Source organism: Trachypithecus francoisi, unplaced genomic scaffold, assembly GCF_009764315.1.
Source record: "Trachypithecus francoisi isolate TF-2019V2 unplaced genomic scaffold, Tfra_2.0 Lachesis_group15, whole genome shotgun sequence".
Taxonomy (NCBI): Eukaryota; Metazoa; Chordata; class Mammalia; order Primates; family Cercopithecidae; genus Trachypithecus; species Trachypithecus francoisi.
This window is the reverse complement of record NW_022681460.1, coordinates 87,762,164-87,783,576: the sequence shown is the minus strand read 5'-3', so window position 1 is coordinate 87,783,576 and position 21,413 is coordinate 87,762,164. Positions and strand designations below refer to the sequence as shown.

Here is a 21,413-nt window from a genome sequence, read left to right as displayed (position 1 = left end):
GAAATATGGTAGAAATTTGAGAAGTGTGATGTCATAGAAGTTGAGAAAAGAAATTGTGGGAGGAAAAGGAGTCAGCTAGGCCCCAGGCTGATGAAAGGTCAAATAAAATGCAATTGCAGAATCGTCCATCAAATTTGGCTGCATGGAATTTGGTGACAAGGACCAGAGCAGTTTTAATTGAGAGGTGGTGACACAAAACAGATTAGAATGGAATGAAGTGTGAAAAAGAAGTGAGGAATATAATACCTGTTAAGAGTAGTGTTACTGAAAAGAAAAACAGATGACTAGAAAAGTTATATGAGGTTGAGGACAGTTTTGTCATTTGTGTTTTGTTTATTTTTGATGGAGACACTAGATCAAATTTTTTTTGTGCTGATAATAATGACCCAGTAGAAAAGAAAGTTATTACTAATGCATCAGAGAAAGTGAATAATTGAGAAGAAAACAGGTGCTGGAATCAGATGACAAGTGGAGCAATGTTCCTTTAGGAAGAAGGACCCCATATCCCCCACATCTCTTGTTTGGAATGGGAATATGGCAACAAGGTTTGGAGATATATGCTTAGATCTCTGGACTTGTTAGTGCAAAGATGGCTTTAATTTTTTCTGTGAGTAATAAGATAAAATCACTGGCTAAAAGAGAGGTGTAAGGAGTTGGGAAGATTGAAGAAAGAAGACGTGGTATGAGTAGTGCATTTGCAGAGTATTAAAACAAAAAGGAAACTTTTTGGATATTAAGGAAAACTTCATGGATATCTGTCTGAAAACAGATTAGTTCTCTCTGTTTTCTCAATATCCTTAATTTTTACCCCCTTATGAACATGTAGCTTCACCAGCTTTTTTTTTTCTTTTTTTGATTATTATACTTTAAGTTCTAGGGTACATGTGCATAACGTGCAGGTTTGTTACATATGTATACTTGTGCCATGTTGGTGTGCTGCACCCATCAACTCGTCAGCACCCATCAATTCGTCATTTATATCAGGTATAACTCCCAATGCCATCCCTCCCCCCTCCCCCCTCCCCATGATAGGCCCCAGTGTGTGATGTTCCCCTTCCCGAGTCCAAGTGATCTCATTGTTCAGTTCCCACCTATGAGTGAGAACATATTTCAGAAAGAAATCACTTCTATAATAAATCTAGGGATACAAACAATTTAATGGGGAGGTATAGGAAGGGATTTAATTAGGAGAAATGGAAACGGAACGGGATAGAAATTTGACAATTTTTGGGTTGGTTATGGGAGTTGAACAATGAGAACACATGGACACAGGGAGGGGAACATCACACACTGGGGCCTGTTGGGGGGTGGGGGCTAGGGGAGGGATAGCATTAGCAGAAATGCCTAATGTAGATGATGGGTTGGTGGGTTCAGCAAACTACCATGGCACGTGTATATGTATGTAACAAACCTGCACGTTCTCCACATGTATCCCAGAACTTAAAGTATAATAATAATTTAAAAAAAGAAATTTGACACTTTTTTGTTACTGCTCAAATTAAAGAGAAAGTTTATTTTATTTATTTTCAGATGTGAAGTATCAGTACATAATGTTTTTATGTGTTTGTTATTGATGCTCAGATTTGAGAGTCCTCATATCCTGAGGCAGAAGGAACATTTCCACGGACACATAACACAATTCTATATCCTTTATTACTTCAGTGATTGCTCTTTTGTTTCCTTTTTCAACTGAAAAAGATGGGCTTTTCATGATATATGATGTTGTACTCAACCATCCAGAAATATAGTAAATAACCCACAAGATGCAATTTCACTGGAGGGGGATCATAAGCTCTTAGAGGGCAGCAGTATTTGCCTCGTGCTTATTTTGCATCTCATCCACTTTGTAGTAATCCCCACAGACGAAAAACTTAATTAAGGATGACGGGGAACTTAGAGCAGGCATTGACACAGGGAATCTAAGACGCAAATATCCTGTTTTAATCAGAATTCAGTTTTTATATAATAAAGTGTTTCACATTGTAAACAGGGAATGAAAAATACAGGCAAAGTTATAGAAGAATGCCATCAAGTAAACTAACAAGAAAGTATGTGGGAAATAAATCATAAACTTTTTGTATACATAGCAAAGCATAATAGGATTGAGGAAATTTAGCATGAAATACATGAATTATATATGTGTAGAAATTAGCTGTGTACGTGGTCAAATATAAGTGTGGGTGCTGCCTTTCTTCCAAATCATGTCAAATATTTTCTGGAAATGATGAAGTTAAGGGCAATTAGTATGTGGGAAAGTGAATACATTCCAGAAAATCAAAATTGCTTGGGATGACATTGGGTACTCTCTTAGGCTAAGATTATATGATGAGTCCTTTTATATCAGCTGCCTTTTTCACAGTACTTTTTCTTCTATTTTCCTGTCTGTGCTTTTTACTTTGAGACTGTCACATTTCAATTCTTTATATCTCTGCTTTATTTTACCATTTCAGAAGCGACACCAAGCTAATGCTTCCTCTAATCTCACACCTGCCAATAACACTAAGGTCAGTGCAAAGCCCCAATGTCAGGAAGAATACCTCTGTCGCAACGTGTCAATAATGGCAATGCTTTGACAAGCACATTTGATGAGTTTCCTACCTGTTATTTTCTATTATCAGAAAACAAACAAAATCAACTTTTTGTTTTAATCTCCAAGACCGACTAAAGCCTTATCTTCCTTTCAGTCTTGTTGGCCTAGGCACAGGCGAGTTAACGGCACCATTTTTGGTGGCATCTGTGAGCCATGTCAGTGCTTTGGTCATGCGGAGTCCTGTGATGACGTCACTGGAGAATGCCTGGTAAGTGCTCTCTTCTTTGGGGATGCTGATTGACAAGTCTGAAATCATCTCAACAGATGCTACAATTCAGTTACTACCCTGGGGACCTTAAACACTTGAGTCAGTAAGTGCTTTGACAAAGATCTTTGTATTGAACTGAATTGGAACTGAGAATGCTCTTTCATATGTGATCTTCCTAATGAATATGAAGAAGTGTTTATTCATATTAGTCCAAGAATTAAATTAGAATCACATATATTATTTTAAGGCATAACTTATGATTGGAGATATAACTACCATGAATATATATGGTTTACTTCCTTCTATAAATCTATGGAAAGTACAGTGTACTTTTAAAATAGAGAATAATTTTTATCCCCATAACATGAAAAGTATAAAATAAAACCTTTACAGGAAATATAATTAAGTTTTCTTCATGTTGAAAGTGAAAACATACTGCATATTTTTATTTAAAATGTTCAGAATTTAACTAAATGCATAGCGTCATTTGTAGATTAAAAATAAAAACAATATGTAATACATATTCACCAGAGCTGCTTCTCCTTTACAATTAAGTCTAAGCTTTAACCAGAAAATAGGCTTTACAAAGTGCAAAGCACTTTCCATCCTGCTAAGAAGTCTTAGGATTGGAGAATTACACTGAATAGACCATTTTGATTAACTCAAGGGCACATTAGTTTTATATTGTCTGACATGGCATGAAGCTTGAAACAACACTTCTCATTTCATTAGTCTTGCAGAAACACAATTTAAAATGGTTCCAATTTAGGAGGATATCACACTCTCATTTCCCTGAAGAATTTAAGGCAGACTCTGTTATCTGTAATTCTTAATATTCTATCTTTCTCTTGCTCATTTTCCCCCATTTCTCTTCTACTTAAAAGCTTCTGGGAAAAATCCAAAATGAAAATTCAGGACTCTCGTTTCAGTGTAATTTGGCATTTAGGTTTATTGATGCTCTTTCTCTTTTCTCTATATAAGATTTTGTGTAATTGCATTGCATTATAAAGCATGAGAGTCTTAATTTGTGGATCAGTAGATTTTTGAAATGACATTTTTATGAATAGAAAGACTAAGTGATTTTCATTTTAATTATGCCATAAGTCTTTTAAAATGTACTTTGGGAAAAATATTGGGTTACCTTTAAACACTTTACGAACATGCAATACGAAATAATATTCAGCCCAAAACTGACGTGGAATTGTTTTACGTACCCTAAGAAGACAAAAATAATTATGTCATAATACCAAACTCATAATGTTCTCTATAGTCATATTTCATGTTGAATTCATTAGGATAAAATCAAATCAAATGTTCATGCTGAATTCATTAGGATGAAAGCAAATTGGTCCATTTGGTGATGTGACATTTCTAAAACTAGAAGCCTTTTTTAACGAAGAAAACAGTGTCATTCAGCATAATTTTGAGAGAAAGAAGGGAGAGAACAGATCCTACTAATGAAACCTACTTTACTGATTTTGTTTCATGAACAGAGAGATAGGAGGTCTCTTTCAAATAACAGAGCGATCTTGAGGCAAACAGTGGACATCTTGATGATAAAGACAGAATCTGGTGTTTCCTGAATTTTCCATCATAGCTAGTAAATAGGTGATCATGTAGGATATACTGACTTTCAAGTGCCCTTTCTCCAAAATAGTACTGAAAACTAAGTGCTGATATTCCATTTTGAGTATGTGAGTTCTGATATAATATACAAAGAGAAGAATATTTTAATGTTGCTCATCAAAGGCATTCTTACTGTTCAGTTGACCCTACATTTTAGCTTCTTATTTATTTTTCATGAGCATTTAATAGTATGGTTTTTACCATGAAAAATAAATTTATGAACGAATGCTTAGCTTGCTTTAAAATTTGATTATAAATTATCTGAAATATATTTTTGACAAAAGAACAAAATCTAAACTTCTGCAATAGTGTAGGTCTATATTAAAAAGACATTTTAACTCAAAGTACATTTGAAATAAGCCAAGAAGTATTCAATGTCACATGGGAAGATTGCATGCTTGCTTCTTCTCATGGTTCTTGTGATATGTAATGTGAGCAAAAATTTGTAAAGCGCTTTTGTAACAAGACGCCTGTAAAAATAACCAATTCATCAGAGTGAAGTTTCCATCTTTTTGTTTTGATTTCCATTATATAGGTTGTCTGATGCTATTTTCTGGTTTCCACTACAAAAATACTTGAGTTTTAAGATGATTTTTATTTAATGAAACGTGACATTAGAAAATGTAAGAACTACATATTATTTCTCTTTTAAATCAAAAATTGGGAAAAAAAACCCTCTTAATTATGCAAGATTTTCAGTTGAATGTTAGAAATACCATTTTCAACATGTTTAAGGCATAGTTAATTTTTTGATTCCATTTTTTAAAACCCTTAAGTCTTTGAAGACATAATTTTAGTTGTATCAGTGAGATAACATGCAAATAATTTTATTTAAAAAAACAATTCTTTAGTAATAGCTTAGTTTAGCTAAACTTAAAAATTGAAGGGAAGTAAAACAAAAATCAAATCAGGGGAAAAATCTTTCTCCATGTTTTGCCCATTAAATCCCAATATGCTGCATTATTAAGGCAACTATTCATAGTGAAGTTGACCTTAATGCTATCTTCTAAAACGTTTTGTTAAAAATAAATTTCAGAAAGAATTTTAAATAACTTAAAGAAAAGCCTATTTTCAAATATCACCAGTTACTACAGAAATATATATTCACATTTAGTTGATGAAACTGGCATGTGATGTGTAAAATTTTTCAGTTTTCTAAATGTTTGATTATGAGTCAAGCAAGCTTCTCACAGATGTAATACAGTAGTGCATTGTCCAAGCCATCAGAGTCCACTGAGGCCAAAATTAATGTCTGAGCTAAGAGGGCATAGCCCCAGAGGATTTGTATGACTAGCCACAGTCTCCATTAAATTAGCAATTTCAAGCTGAACAATTGATTTTTACCTAGAATCAGCTACAATTTCCATTAAACATATGTCGTTAGTGCTCTGTAACTACATACCACACACACACACACACACACACACACACAATCATGTATTTTCTTAAGGAAAAAACTAAAGAAAAAATGAAGTAAGATTTGCATAATGAAAAATATTAAAATGAATTTCAGTCATCTTTTTGTAGGTATGCATATGCTGAAATTAGTGTGTAGTTTATAAGCTAGATATTAAATTAACTTTCAATGCTATTTCCCTACTATAAAATTGACCATTTAACATGGAAAAAATATTCTTGCTGGTGGGGAGCAGACTAATGACTTTGTAGACCTATTTTTGGCAGCATGTTGATCCTTGACACCAAAATAATAAACTCTGATGCGCATTTCTTTCTCAGAACTGTAAGGATCACACAGGCGGCCCATATTGTGATAAATGTCTTCCTGGTTTCTATGGCGATCCTACTAAAGGAACCTCTGAAGACTGTCAACCCTGTGCCTGTCCACTCAATATCCCATCCAATAAGTAAGTAACAAACTTACCCCGTGAATAAATTCAGCATCCATTTCTGCAAGTACACTTTTCATAGCAAATATACCCTTTCTCTTATCCCATGTAAATAAATAATAAACACAGACATGAATTTTTTTCAGGAAAATAATATGAACTTTCCAAACCTAAGGTATTTAAAACTATGAGGATTTCTAAGAATTTGTAATTTTTTAGCTCTAGTTTTGGTGATTTAATATCTGAGAGTAGAATTCAAAAAGAATTTTGACACCAATTCCAAAGAACATAAACATTTATACAAACACATACATGTGCATGCATGTACACACCTACACACAGACACATACCCATCTTCATGCCTTAATAAAAGGATACAAATACAGCTAATTTGGATTCTACCCATACACTATTTTTTTGTGAATCTTGGGCAAGTCATAAACCTCTCAAAATGTAAACTGAAGGGGCTGATTTAACTGACTTTTAAGCATCCATCCTATCTCTTCTTTTTAAAAAAATTCCAGTTGTTTACGTAGAACAACCACCTTACAGCAGATTTTCAAAAAACACACAGCAACAAGAAAGAGCCCTTGACTTCCTCATTTCCTTACCTTTTAGGGGAATACTATATCCAGCTGCTTGAATTCACATTTCCTCAGGGCAGCCATCTCTAAGTAAACAGCTAAGCACACTCCAACAAAAATATTCTGTTTTGTTCTTAAATTGGGATAGGGATACTATGTTGAAAAAAATCAACAATTGTTACTCAAAAGCAATTACAGATAACTATACTTTTAAATAAAAGGAGATTCTTTTCTGAAGAACTCTCTTAAAGGTGAGCTTAGTGCTTAATGAAGTTCATATCGTGTTGTACGCTTTCCAGCTATCTCTAGGCACTGTGATAACTGACAGAGCAAAAATTGTCAGTGATCTTTAAGGGAGATCTGTCAGCTATAGTCTTTAATGTGAAGATGTGATCAAGTAGGTCATACTTCAAACTCTTACCCAGAATGCGCCTAATTAAAATGGTCTTTTGTTAGATTCAATGAATACTATAAGCTAAAGACTTTCAGATAATTCTGACATTAAGTTTAAATGTTCTCCTTGGAACTGTTCTTCCTACTGTTCAATCCGCATGAAATCCTTATCCTCCCAATGACCCTCTTTACTCAGAATTTTTTACCTTACTCATTGTTTGGAAAAGAAAAGAAAGCACTACTATTTAATAAAAGCAGACTGCTATATTCTAGGCCAAACACTATATTTGGTATCATTTCACCTTCAGCTATAACTCAGTAAGGTAGATATTATTATCCTCATTTTATAGATTAAGAAATGAAAACTATTAGTAGAAAAATGGCATTATGGTGCCAATTCTAGAACCAGAATCTTTGGTTTAAATGCTGGGTTCCATTCTTTCCAGCCGTGCAACTTTAGGCAAGTCACTGAAACTCTCCGTGCCTCAGTTCTGTCATCATTAGTTATAATAACAGGACTCTCATAGGGTTGATGTGGGAAAGACATAATTGAAATGTGTAAACCACCTAAACTGTGACTGGATATGATGAACCCAATCTAAGAGCTGACTGTTATTAACCTGCTCAGAGTCATAGAGCATTAAAGTATCAGAGTTGGAATTCTAGTTTTAAAATCCATGTGCTTTCCAAATCTCTACAGTCTTCAATGAAGACTTTAAAAAAAAATACACAGTGCATTTTAAGTGATAACACTAAAAGCAATAATTAATTCATTAGATAAGTCAATTTATCTAGCAAGGTTTTGAGAAAATAAGACGTTGGGTTAATGCAGGGGTCCTCAACCATCTATGGCCTGTTAGGAACCGGGCCGCCCAGCAAGAGGTGAGTGGTGGACGTTACCACCTGAGCTCTGCCTCCTATCAGATCAGGCAGGCATTAGATTCTCATAGAAGCTCGAACCCTATTGCGAACTGCACCTGTGAGGGATCTAGGTTGCATACCCTTTTTGAGAGTCTGACTAATGCCTGATGATCTGACGTGGAACAGTTTTATCCCAAAACTCCTCCCCTGCATCTGTGGACAAAATTGTCTCCAAAACGAGTACCTGGTGCCAAAAATGTTGGGGACCACTGGTTAGTGTATATTAGTGATCAGAACATTTCCAGGGCTTAAGGCATGAGCCTGAATGAGCACAAAGCTGTAGATTCTTTAACAATCAAGGATGTTAGAGAAGAGGAAGAAGGCAAGAGAGAAACCTACTAGAAAATAATGAATATAGGAGAACAAATGAAATATATTCCTTCATAATTAATGGCTACTCAAGTCTATGATAGTCACAACATCACACAAAAACCTGCAATCTGGTATGTAAGTGAAGAGTTAGATCACCCAATGGAAGACCTACTCGTTTACCATGGCTGAATGGCATTCTCTTAACCATTCTCATTTACATGAAACTCATTGTTCATGACTAACATACATTTGAGGAAAGCAGAAGGATTTTATCTGACCACTTGTATTGCATCTCCTTCTCAGCCAAGATATCAAGAGCATTAGCACCACTATCAATCCAATAGAGCTGGCTGCTCATTGTACCATGTGAATTCCAGCTGAATACATATTATAATTATATAATTCATTGAGTATGTAAACCCTATGGATTTAGCCTCAAGTCTGACCAACATTTTACTATAAATGCAGAGGAAACATTAGGGAGATAATTTTGCTTGGATAATTATAGGCATTCATGACCCATTGTTGTCTCTTTATTTGCTGTGCATTTACTTGGATAATGGGTTCTAATTGTTGTTTCTGAAAAAGAAAGTCTGCAAGCGTTAAGACACAGTCTATCAGTGCCAAAGGGATTGGGGTTCCAGTGTCCAATAATGTTATTTCCTAAAAGATGTGTATTCCAATTTGGTATAATTATGTTGATCCTGATTTTTAAAAATGCAGATAACACAGTGATAGCAATACCAGTAACGGCAAGTATTTAAGGATTCTTCCATTTTCAAAGTGCTTTCACTTAGAGTAAGTAATTAACAATACTAGTAAATATTATAATTAGCAAATTATCAAATATTAATATTATAAAATATTAAAACTAGCAAATTACTAAATAATAATTTTATTTTTAGTAATAGAATTGGGACTAGAGTAGCAATCTATTTTAAATTCCAGCTTTCAATGTAGTATTTTAACAAGCAGAAAGGGAGGGCAGTGATAATTCACTTAGTTTATAAATCCTAGAAGTTTTGTGATAGGATTATAATGTCTTTTACATTTAAAACAATTTAAAACAATTTTACATTTAAAACAACTAGAAAATTATCATAGTTTAACTGCACAACTGTGATGAGAAAAATCTGTTTTCATCTAACAACCTGAAATGTTTAAAAAAAATCAGTAAACAAGACACTTACTGACCTAGGGAAACTAGCCTTTTTAAAAAGGTTTTGTAAAAAACATTACTGTTATAATGTGAGCTAGAGACTCTGAGATATGAATTGAATATGTGCACATAATCCTGAAGATGGGATTTTAATTTCCATGGGTTATTCAGAGGAAAAAAAAAAAGAGCTAAAGGTTGCCGCAACCTTCATGGGAAGTCTAAAGCTTAGTGATAGTTTTACCTTGGTGATTTATCTGTTTAATCCCTGGTCATAAATCTTATAGATCACAAGCATTTTGGCTCCAAATTTCTTAGATAATATTGCTAAATAAATCAAATGTGTAAGAAGATAGAGATAGATTGGTGTAATTATTATGATGTATGAATACAGACAAGCATATAATATTTAAATTATACATATATATCAACTTCATCAACTATTTACAGTGGTCACTGTGCTTGGCCTTCTCATCTTGTTGATGTATCTATTCTAGCTATAGATTGCAACTAGGCAGTAAAATTTATCTGGAGAGAAGCAAATAAAAATGTTTAAGTATTCCAAATGTTTATATTCACTAATTTCTGGCATTATGTAGCTTATAGGTTAAATAAAATATGAAAGAGACATGTGAATCTCTGCCTTTGAATACTTAGGATGTGTTTGAAAATATAATATTATTGAAGTTGTTATAGATTTTCATCATTTATATAATAAAAGACAGTATTGGCACAAGGCTGGGCAGAGGTAGGCCCTCAATAAGTTCTGTCTACTAATATCATTGTAAATACTACTGCCTTGTGTGGGTCAGGAATGCTGAAATTTAAGTTTTTGAAAGAATGAAACTCAAATTTAAGTTGACCTTGAGATCATATTGAATGCATCTTGTTAAAATTAATATAGAGAAATATATTCCAAGACAACAGGTAAATTTAAGGAAACATCCAATTTAACCATATTCTCTAGAAAACTGGGAATGCTCTAGATGCTTTAGTACTCTTTCCTACACATTGTTTTATGTCCACATGGGAGATTATGATGGGTCTTCCTGGTTCCATATAACAAAGGAAAAAACTAAAGTTCAGAGAAATTAAATGCCTTGGTAGTGACTATACAGCTTGCTTGTGGCAGAACCAATATTGGAACTCATATACTTTGACTCACCTCTCTGTGCTTCTTCCACTGGGGCTCCAGTAATAGAAACAATTACAGAAACATTGAAAAGAAGCAAAAAAAAAAAAAAAAAAAAAAAAATCAATAGAATTTAATGTCAGACAAACTGTAAATGTTCACTGTAAAAATCAGTAAATCTTCACTGTTTGGCAAGAGTTATGTTAACTATGCTACATAGTTACAGTTATATTAACAGGTATGTTAATGTAAGGGGCTACAACAGGATGCGAAAACTGCAGATTTAATTCTTTAACTATTAACTAAATACCTTAAACGTTAAATCAACATACCTTAATTTGTTTAAAAATTTGTAAAAAAAAAAAAAGGCAAACTTTTTGACAAATTAGTAAATTTTATCTATAATTTATTATGACACTATGCTTTCATACTTTTTCAGTATAAAAGGGTTTATCAAATCAATCATATTATTCCATTTTGCAGAATGGATGAGAAACAGGTTTAGAGAAATATATCATTCAAGGCATACTTAGAAAATAAATCAAGTCTAATTAAAAAATCCAATTGTGGAGATTAAATCAGATTTCATAGTACTTAAAGGTAATTAAAGAAATAAGTGTTTGCTTAATGATTCTTCTGGGAATAAGTAGGAGAGATCATCGAACTGAAGAAGAAAAAACTTAGAGAGAAACTTCAGAAATGTATGAAGCTAACACCAAAATCATGAAGTAAATGATTTTTTTCTTTTTCTCCTCTTCCTCTCAGTCCTCTGCCCCTTCTCAGTTATGTGTGGATAGTCTCATTACCCTCATCGGCAGCTTCTCCACTGACATTGTGTAGCCACTCAGAATGGTTTCTTTTCCTACCCAAGATGATAATGAGTTGAAAGGAGTCCTGATCTCCTCTATATGCAAATACAGAACATGCCCTGATTCTCCAACCCTCATGATGGAAGTTTTAATTTTATGCTCATGATTAAAGGAGTGGTTGTTTTATATGACATCACAGTCTCAAGAAGCAATTCCTTATGTTTTATTTCAAATGCATGACAGTTAAAGACACAAAATATTCTCACACATTTACTTAATATGAGTTTAATTTTATTTTAGAGTATTGGATTAACTCTCTGTGGGAGCATTTTATGTTGGAACTGAATTTCAGGACCCACAGGAGAAGTTTCCCTAATGTCTGATAATCAGGAATTGTTGAGCTTCTATTGAGCAACTGGTTTGTTTTTGTCTTCTGGCTGCTCTGAATTGTTTACCTGTTGATTGTTCACTTTTGCATTAGCTGTGAAAAACCTCAAGGCCAAATGCTGATCCACCATTATCAAATGGACATACCTTATAACATGCAGTTTGAATTCTAAATACACCCTTGAGTTTATCTTTTTTTTAGTTTTTTTATCTTTAACCTTGCTTTATTCTTAATGCATATATTTTGACAGATAGAATTAAATTATTTTTAGAACAAGATTGATTGTTTCTGTATGTATGCATGTACATGCATAAACATACATGCATATGTTGACATACATAGTCACATGTATACACGTATATGTACACATACATATATGCATACATATATACATACTTATAAGTAGATCCTTATAAAAATAAAAGTGTATATTCAACCATTAAGAGGGATTATTTTCATGTCCAGCTTCTTATTGGTTATCCCAATAACAGCTTCCCTTCCTCCCCTATTTGTGGAAAATGCCTGCTGCTCTTGGCTTTTCTGTGTTTCCTGTGGCGTGGTTTGGATAATCCAGGATGAAGAACATTCTCTGCTGGTGTGGAGCTAGCCAATTAGAGATAAATGACATAATCTTGGAATCACTTGAACTCAGTGATGATCTCAAAATTTCCTCTTTGTATCACGGAACAATTAGCTTCATATCTTGGCCAAAATCAGTGCTAAGTCACTGCATTTGCCAATGCAAATTCTGTAGACGTTTTTTACTGTGCATGTTTTATTTCTCATTCTAATTTTATTTTTGTTGTTGAATGCCATCTTCTGCCATAGCAGTAACTGCAATTACAGCAATAAGAGAGAGAATCTTCAGTTTATGTTGTTGAAAGAATATCAAAGCACAAATACAGATATATTTTATGAGAATGTTTTATTTGGATGCATTATGTCAAGTATCTACATTACTAGAAACCTAAACTTACTTAATTCTTACCAGTAGGTTTCAATGACAGTTGGTTATAGGAAGTAGAGAATATCACCTTAAGAATCTAAAGTCCTAGATCCCATACTAAATTCTCCTGGAAATTTTGTATATGACTTTGGTTAAGAAAAACTGTGCCTGCCCTAACCAGCTCATAGGATTTTGTGAAAATGTGGTAAAATTGTAAATGTATTCTGAACTGTAAGGAGCTAGTCAAATCTGACATATTTTTATTGCTTAATTTTTTTCTTGAAAAAGTGTTGATTTTTGTCAGTGAACACCTTTTACTTTACTTACGTTGCTTTTAACTGACATGTGAATGCATTTAAGAATTTGAAGTCTATTTTATGAATAGGTTTAAAGTGTGGGGTGCAGTGGCTCATACCTGTAATCCTAGCACTTTTGGGGGGCCAAGGCAGGTGGATCACTTGAGGTCAGGAGTTCAAGACCAGCCTGGCAAATATGGTGAGACCCCATTTCTACTAAAAATACAAAAATTAGTCAGGTGTGGTAGCACCCGCATGTAATACCAGCTACTCAGGAGGCTGAGACAGGAGAATCGCTTGAACCCAGGTGGCAGAGGTTTCAGTGAGTCAAGACCGCACCACTGCATTCCAGCCTGGGCAACAGAGCAAGACTCTGTCTCAAATAAAATAAAATATTTTAAAATTTTCAGAAGCCTTGTCAACAACCATTGACACAAGTTATGACAAACTGATATAGGATTATAAAAAATAATTGGTATAGTTTTCTTTCAATCAGTGTAGTCCTATAGAGGGGGTATTTTAACCTGCGCGTCTTCAGTGCAATCCTGTCAAGAAAATCACCCGTAGTAAACTGTCTTTTGATCATGTGTAGCAAAGTACAGGATGCTTTATAAAAGGAGGTTCTTTACTCGCAGTGCACACGCTGGGTATGTCTTGTCTGCTGTTCATGACAGCTACCATAACTCCTTAATGTGGAATCTTTGATCCAGATAATATTTATAAATTCAAAGCATCCCAGACCAGGTTTTCTCTCCTTGACCCAGCAGATTCATGTAGACTTTCCACTGAGCTGAAATGTTTAAAACGTAGACTTACCTGGTCCTAATATCTTGCTAGTATCCCAAAAATGAGAAGAACTATTAAATCTTTGCAGAACTACCCAGAGTTAAGCTAGAGAAATATCATTCAGAAATAGCATTCATGATCTGATCTGCACCGAAGTTAAGAAAGTATTTCGAAGTAATTCAAGTGTCAGGAGCAGGATGAAATCAGGACTTGCAATGTTTAATTTGTTGTTCTTTCTTTAATTCATTTAGCCATCAAGCAAGCCTCTATTGAATTGCCCTGTCACATATAATAGAAAATAAATCTACTTAGGGAAAACATAATAAGAGAAGGATTAATTGAGGGCATTTCCCTTTGAAATGGTAGCACAGCAGATCTTACAGAATTCAAAATGGTTGATGGCCCTTCAGAGAGCCAGTCGAGAACCACATTACCGTGTGTCAATCTTGGGGTAAGGGTTCATGTATGAGAGGTGCCTCTCACAAGGCAAAGAAGCATGACTGGAGTGAAACATGTTGTTGAAGGCTAAAACTAGCACCTGAGTTCTCTGCTGGTTCTTCATCTGGTGTTCAGCTCTATTACTTCAGACCCAAATTAGAACTATGTGCAAAGAGAGAAGTGAACTTTGAAACATGCCCGAAGGTATGAGATGGCAAGGTTGCTTTTGTTTGTTGAGGTTTATGATAAGTTGAGGTAGAATATGCACATTTGATCTCTTCTGAAAGCTTTCCTGAGGATTCCATCAGTGTGAGGGCATACCTGCAAGGAAGCACATGCCACAGCCTGCACACAGGCATGCCCCACTATGGCAGTGGCTGAAGAAGGAAGAACTGCCGCCACCACTGCCACATACTGAGATTTCCAAAATCTCTAACAAATTTCTTCAGGCTGCTTCAAAGTCAGAGGGATTTGGCTGGAGAAGAAAGTATGTGAGGCTGCATATATACCAGGCCTGGAGGAATTTCTAAAAAGCAGCTCTACATTCCCACTTGTTACTGATGATCACGACCCAGAGCAGTCGAAAGTCAGTTAATAACATGTCACAGGGATACTGCTCTCCACTGGGCTATATTCACGTCTGCAGAAACAGCAATGTCATTTCATCCTCCATTGGCCAGACCCTCATCTCCATCTCTGGGGTGAGAATGACCAGCCTGTACTCTTTTGTCAGAGCAGTAGTGGAGAGAGAAATGAGAAAATGCTGCTAACGACTTTGTGTATGTGCTTCTTCCTTGTCCCTGTTTTCCACAACAATATCAACGTAGCTTTAGCCCAACGTGCCATTTAGACCGGAGTCTTGGATTGATCTGTGATGGATGCCCTGTCGGGTACACAGGACCACGCTGTGAGAGGTAAGCGTGTACTGCACTGTCTTGCAAAATGATTTCTACCTTGGGAGTTATAAAACCACAGATACAATCATCCTTTGCATCATCCTTTGGAGAAAAATGGCCACACTCAATGAGGTGAAATAAAGTTTCTCAACACGCTTGTCAAACAAATGCATTATATTTTTGTAATTTATTTATTTTTCAGAAATTGCTTCATAAATCTTCATTCACTCAGAGAATATCTGATTAATGTTTTAATCTTAAAGGTTAAGTATTAACCTACAATCTTTGTAGAAAGTATTGCTCAAGTGGAAAGTCATGCACTTTAAGATTTATCTTGCTGTCTATGTTGGCACCATTTATTTTTCATAATTAACTTTTTGTCCTTAAAATGTAGCTTAAATGCATAGTTCATAGTTCACCAAGTGGTTCATAATTTACTTTAAATATACTTGAAAATAGAAACAAAATGTAATTTATTATCATGATTTGTATCCTCTTCTAATTACTCCTAAACCAGTATTTTAATTCCTGTTGATTTTACTGGGTTGCTTTGCAGTGGAAACAATAGTATTATTTTATGTGATTTGTGTGATTATATTTCCTCCTGAGATGTTTTTGAAGAAATAATTCTTCTATATATTCAGCCTCAGCATAAACATGATACAAACTTCCCCCTTGACGTCATTGCCAAACACAAAAACCTCCCTCTGGTTTCAGCACTGGAAATGTCCCTGCTGCTACCCTTCCTGGGAGGGAGGGGTGCAAAGGAAGTGACCTGCTTTCACTCATCATCACTGAGGCTAACCTTGAAGAGGGCTGTTTTTGCCCGTCTTTTCCTGTCATCTTGGCAGCTATCACCCCTGTTTCAACCAGGATGCATAAAATTAATGAAGCAGGAGCCTATCACCCAGAGAGAATTTAGCTAGCGACTAGCAGTCTGTGGACATACTGCCAGTGACAGTTCCTAGCAGCAACAAGTACTATTTGTGAGTATGGAAGCATCTGTAAATTAGGAATGTAAGAAAAAAAAAAAATGAAACAAGCAGCATTTATTTGCAATCAAGAAACTAGATATCTTTAATTGTGTGTGTGTCTGTGTGTGTGTTTAAAGAAAGGCATGTGCATATTACTTACTATAATAGGAGAGCATATCATTGCCAAGACAGATTTACATCAAGTGCTTAAACCCCCCAGTTCACTACAGGCAGCCTTTTTTAAGCAACTGGAAAATGACAGCTGCTCTGTCATACAAGGCTATTAAATCCACTTATCTAGGTGAGAATAATCTCTGATATATTTATATTGCTCTGCTTTATGTACTATACTCCCTATACATGTTAGACAATAGTTTCTGAACCATCTATAATTTAAAACCCTACATTTTACTTAACAAACATCTGTTTAGCAACTACCATGTGCTGGGTACAGGGCTAGACATTGGATATAAATATATGCATTTTCCCATCCTTGCCCTCAGCACCTCACATCTTTCTTTAATGCAAGTGAGGATGGTTGCATATATTCTTCAGAGAATTCTATTTGAATAGCAAAAATCACCAAGGAACGAAATACCTGACAGAAAGCATGATTTTCTGTCTAAAATCTCTATTAAACTGATTCAGAAGATGGCAACATGCATATGCAGTGTAATGAATGGCATATCTTATTTCCAGCTCAAGTTTTTCCACAACTGATACCATATTTTTCTAGCCAGAATTTAGGTTAGGGTTTTCCAGGAATATTCAAAATTTATAATTTCATTGTATTTATGTGAGTCAAAAGAACTCCTTAGATAGATCTAAAATGTGAGGGAAACATTTTTTGTTTGAGATGTGCCTGTTGAAGTAGAGGAGAGGGAAGATAAGGGTCAGGGTAAGGAGGAGACACTGGTTGCATTGAAAATCTTGTAATCAAAACCATTCTGTAAATGATTTGTGTGATCAGCTTATGCACATCATCCAAATAAGACCAGAATTTAAAAACTAAAGCAACATTTCCCAAATTGTAGATGTTCCTGGAATGAAGAATTCTGTGATCACATAAGTTTGGGAAGCATCCATTTGCATGTTAAAAGTTCTGGCATGTCCTACACTGTGTAATGAAGAAATCTGTTCAGTTTGTTTAGCTCAGCATTTCCTAAACTTATGTGGCCATAAACTCTCTGCTTTAACTATATAGCAGGAATATATCTCAGACTACAGCTCAGGTGGGACAACAGTTATAACTTTATAGTCTTTATCACAATTTAATATATATTTTGAGACCCCTTTCTCTATATGTAGGACCTGTGAGGGCTTAGAAACATAATCTGAGCCCTTTTCAAGTTGCTTTCTTGTCCTCTCTCCAAGCTTGAATCAAAGTTCTATTAAGTTTACCTAGTACCAAAGGCCTTGTTATGCAAGGGTAGAAGGGAGGGTATAATGTCTGTGAGTGTGTTGAGCAAGGGGACATATGGTAGGGCCAGCCAGTGCTGAGCATTTCACCCGAGCATGTTTCTGCTGACCTATCCCTTTTTTCCTGTCCTCCTAATTACCTTTCCTTTCAGGTCTAGAAAGCCTCCCAACTACTTTCATTCCATTCTTGGGGGCACAGGAATCATTCAGCTTATTTCATTCCACACAAAGACACACCAACATCTCTACCATCATCATTTTTCCAGCTCCATCCCATTTTCTATTTGGAAGAAGATGAGCAACATTCATGGAACTGGTGGCTTTCAGAGCTTGGAGTCTGGAAGATTCCTATGTCTCTGCCTTCTGCCCTGTCAAATCCCTTCACTCAGACATGTAGCATAAGATGGCCTTGCTTCTTGAATTGAGGGGGTGAAGAAAAGCAGTGAACAGGAGAGTGGCCAAACAAGATACAACAAAACATGGACTGGTATTCTGTCACAAGCAGAACACTAGTTACAGCTTGGAAAACATTCACTTATGGCCAAAACACCACTATTTTTGAGGTATCACTGCTTTGCTGGGGAATGTTTTAAACAAAGGAAAAAGAAGAGTCAGAGAGTGAGGGGAGAAGGTATTCATCAAGGCACGTTTGCTAAGATTCTAGACTTTTATCATCTGGACAAGAGGAGAAAAAAATTAACAAAGAAACAGTATCTTGAAGGGCTACAAAGGATTAGGTAAGCATTAGAGCATCAAGAGCAATTAAAAAGAATATTGAGCTAAAAGTTAGTTAAATGCTGAGGATACCTGCCTGATCGGACACTAAGATACTTTCAGAATAAGTCTGTAACCTCAGCCACATGTTATACATTATGGAGAAGGCATTTCAAAAAGCCTGTGCAAGTTCACCTGGTGGGTTCTATAGGACAACATGAAACTTAATGGGATACATAGACTTCTTAAGCCCTCCCCACTCCCCAGCTGGCAAATTTTTAACAACTCCTCCCTAGGTGAGGAGAGAGGGGTCAAAAGCCAGGACTAATTTCACAGTTGCCACTGAAAATATGGAAGGTATTTAAATCCAATTGCTTAATATTTTGAAAATTCACCTACAGTTTTATCCTCAAGATTCATATCAGGTATCGAAGAAATTCCTTTTCGTTTCTTAAACTTCAGTCCCAAAATCCCATTTAGTTTTTGTCTGCTTCAGAATGTCTGAATTGGAATCAAATCTAATCACCCCTCTGATCACTACGCTCTTGAGACCTTCTACGCATTTCTGAGTCTCCTTGTGCCTTTGGGTCCTGAATGCAGAGCATGGGCTACAGAAATAACGGCGGGCGGGGGGGCAGTTATACCTACTTGCTAGTGCCGTTAGCAAAACTGCGACTCCAACTGAGGTGTCAAGAGGCCACTCATATGTGGTTGTGCAGTTTGTACACTGCACAAAGGCCCTCAGGGAAGGGGAAGATTGAGGGCTTGAATCCAGTCTGCCCTGTTCTTTTCCATGAAGTCCCTGGGTGTCTAGCTGTGTCCACTGTCTCTTTACTTTTTCTGCATGTGTCTAGAGAGAACACTTTCTTCCAACTTGCAAAAGGCGCCATTTGAGCAGGCAAACACCCTCGGTCTTTTGCTGATTATGTCAAATGGGAGGAAGTAAGAACACAGCGTTACAGCCACGCCCCTTTATACAGCAGCCACCCTCTTCTGTGCCTTTGCCAATACTGTTCCCTCTGCCTGGAGGATTGCAGCCCTTTCACTCCTCCACCCGAGGCTAACTAATCCCTGTTCAGCTCCCAAGTCAGCACTATCATCCTGAAAATGTCCTTGATTAGGCCTAATCTGAGTTGGTTGCCCTTTTCTGTGCTGCCATAATAGCATTTGCAGATCTCCAGTTGTTCTACTGCTACATTTTAAAACGTGTGTTCATTCTCCATGGACTGTAGTATAAGACCATTCCTTCTTTATATTAGTACCATGTAAAAGTGCTCAGCTGATTTTTTTTTTTTTTTTTTTGAATGGGGTGGGAGAAACAAGAGCTTTTCTCATTTGCTTGGCTAGATTAAGCTAGCATTATATTGTTTCATTGTTTTCAGTGTATAGATAATAGAAATGTAGACCATGATTTTAGCCAAAATGTTGCTGGAAAAATGATGGTGCAGAATGATATAAAAGTCTCATCAGTGCGGTTGCTTTCTTCTCATTGTTGCTTCTCTGCACGTCCGCTCTTTTTCTACCTCTCCCTCTCTCTCTTCCTCTCGCCCTCCCTCCCTCTAACATTGTTCCTACATTATCAATAGCAGCAAGAGTAACAAATAACTGCATGTGTTATCTGGAGTCTTATTTACATTTAAATGGTCCTTTTTCAAAATATTGCAATTTGATTTGAAAAAGGTAACAGATATGGAAAGGAACAATGCCTTTGTTATGTCAAGATGTCCGTTTCCAGCAAGGCATTCAATAAACTATTTTTTAAAATGCACTCATTCCGCCTTGCATATGAAAATGAGAGGGCTTGACATTTCACATTACAATTATTTTTGGTGGAGTGAAAAACCAAAGGACTGTGATTTAAACTGATTTTAATTAGGTGAATCCAACTTGATCAGACTCTAACACATTATTTTTATTAATAAAAGTTATATGATTAGCAGTATTATATTCTCTGACCCTCAAATTACTTTTTAATTCCTAATGGAACATCTTCAGAAATCTCTAATACTGTTCTCTCTATAGAAACCCACACCCATACACTAGTAATGTGCTGAAGTGTTGCAGAAAATAGTCCTACTTTCAGTAACATGGCATATGATTTTTCTCTCATGTATATTCACAAATCTTCCTTACATGTCCTGCAAGAAAAAAAATAAAAGACACATACTTCTTTAGTTATTCTATTTAATTATAGTTATCTTCTTCCTGAAATGAGTTTTTTTTTTTATTATGGAGAATTTCAGTCTTATTAATTGCTATCTAAGTTAAGAAAAATTCCCAGATCTCGTTATATAAAGCCATCTCTCCGAAGGGCAATAAGTCATCTTGAGGAAAGTGAGCTGAAAATAATAGGTTTTCGTTTGCTGTGATAATGATCATTGTATATCCTTATTCCAGTGGCACAAAGTCACTCTCTTACTGGTAAACAAAATGAGATGTGAATATATGTGGATGTGATCATAAGCTCTGAATATTAAATAAGGCAAGAAGAATCAGGTTAAAATTCAAAAGAATCTTCTTCTTATCTTTATCAAATGTCTCTCCTGAGGGGATTTTGGGGGAATTTTATTCACTCAAATTATATTACATATTTTATAATAGAGAATTAATGAACAATTATATTTGTGGTTGGCAGTATTCTTCTAAGCAATATTTATATAACTCATAAATGTATAAAATCTTTTGTGAATATAAGTAATTTCATTTACAAAATTATGATAAAAGATCAAATCTATGAATTATAGTACCTAAATATCTATACATTTTCTAGAAAACTAAGAATAGTCAGTGTATCTGCACCAAATTAATGACTCTGCCCCAGAATTGTGATTTGTTAAAGTACTCTCAACATAATGTATTGGATTTAAGCCATTTTTATTTCAAATGGGAGAGAGCCTTTCTCTAAATAATGACTGCATATCTGTGAGTAGATGTGCATAAAAGTAGTGTACTACTGAGAAAATTATATTCTCCCACAT

General features: G+C 35.4%; 1 protein-coding gene across 4 annotated transcripts in view; it reads left to right on the top strand.

The window, feature by feature from the left end:
* LAMA2 (laminin subunit alpha 2) overlaps positions 1–21,413 on the top strand; it is a 622,674-nt gene that overhangs the window by 361,168 nt on the left and 240,093 nt on the right. For all 4 annotated transcript variants that reach the window (XM_033235504.1, XM_033235503.1, XM_033235507.1 and 1 more), the window contains exons 16-18: positions 2,685–2,798; positions 6,162–6,289; positions 15,260–15,346. In XM_033235504.1, the coding sequence (XP_033091395.1) occupies positions 2,685–2,798; positions 6,162–6,289; positions 15,260–15,346 (329 nt within the window). The remainder of the gene's footprint in view (positions 1–2,684; positions 2,799–6,161; positions 6,290–15,259; positions 15,347–21,413) is intronic.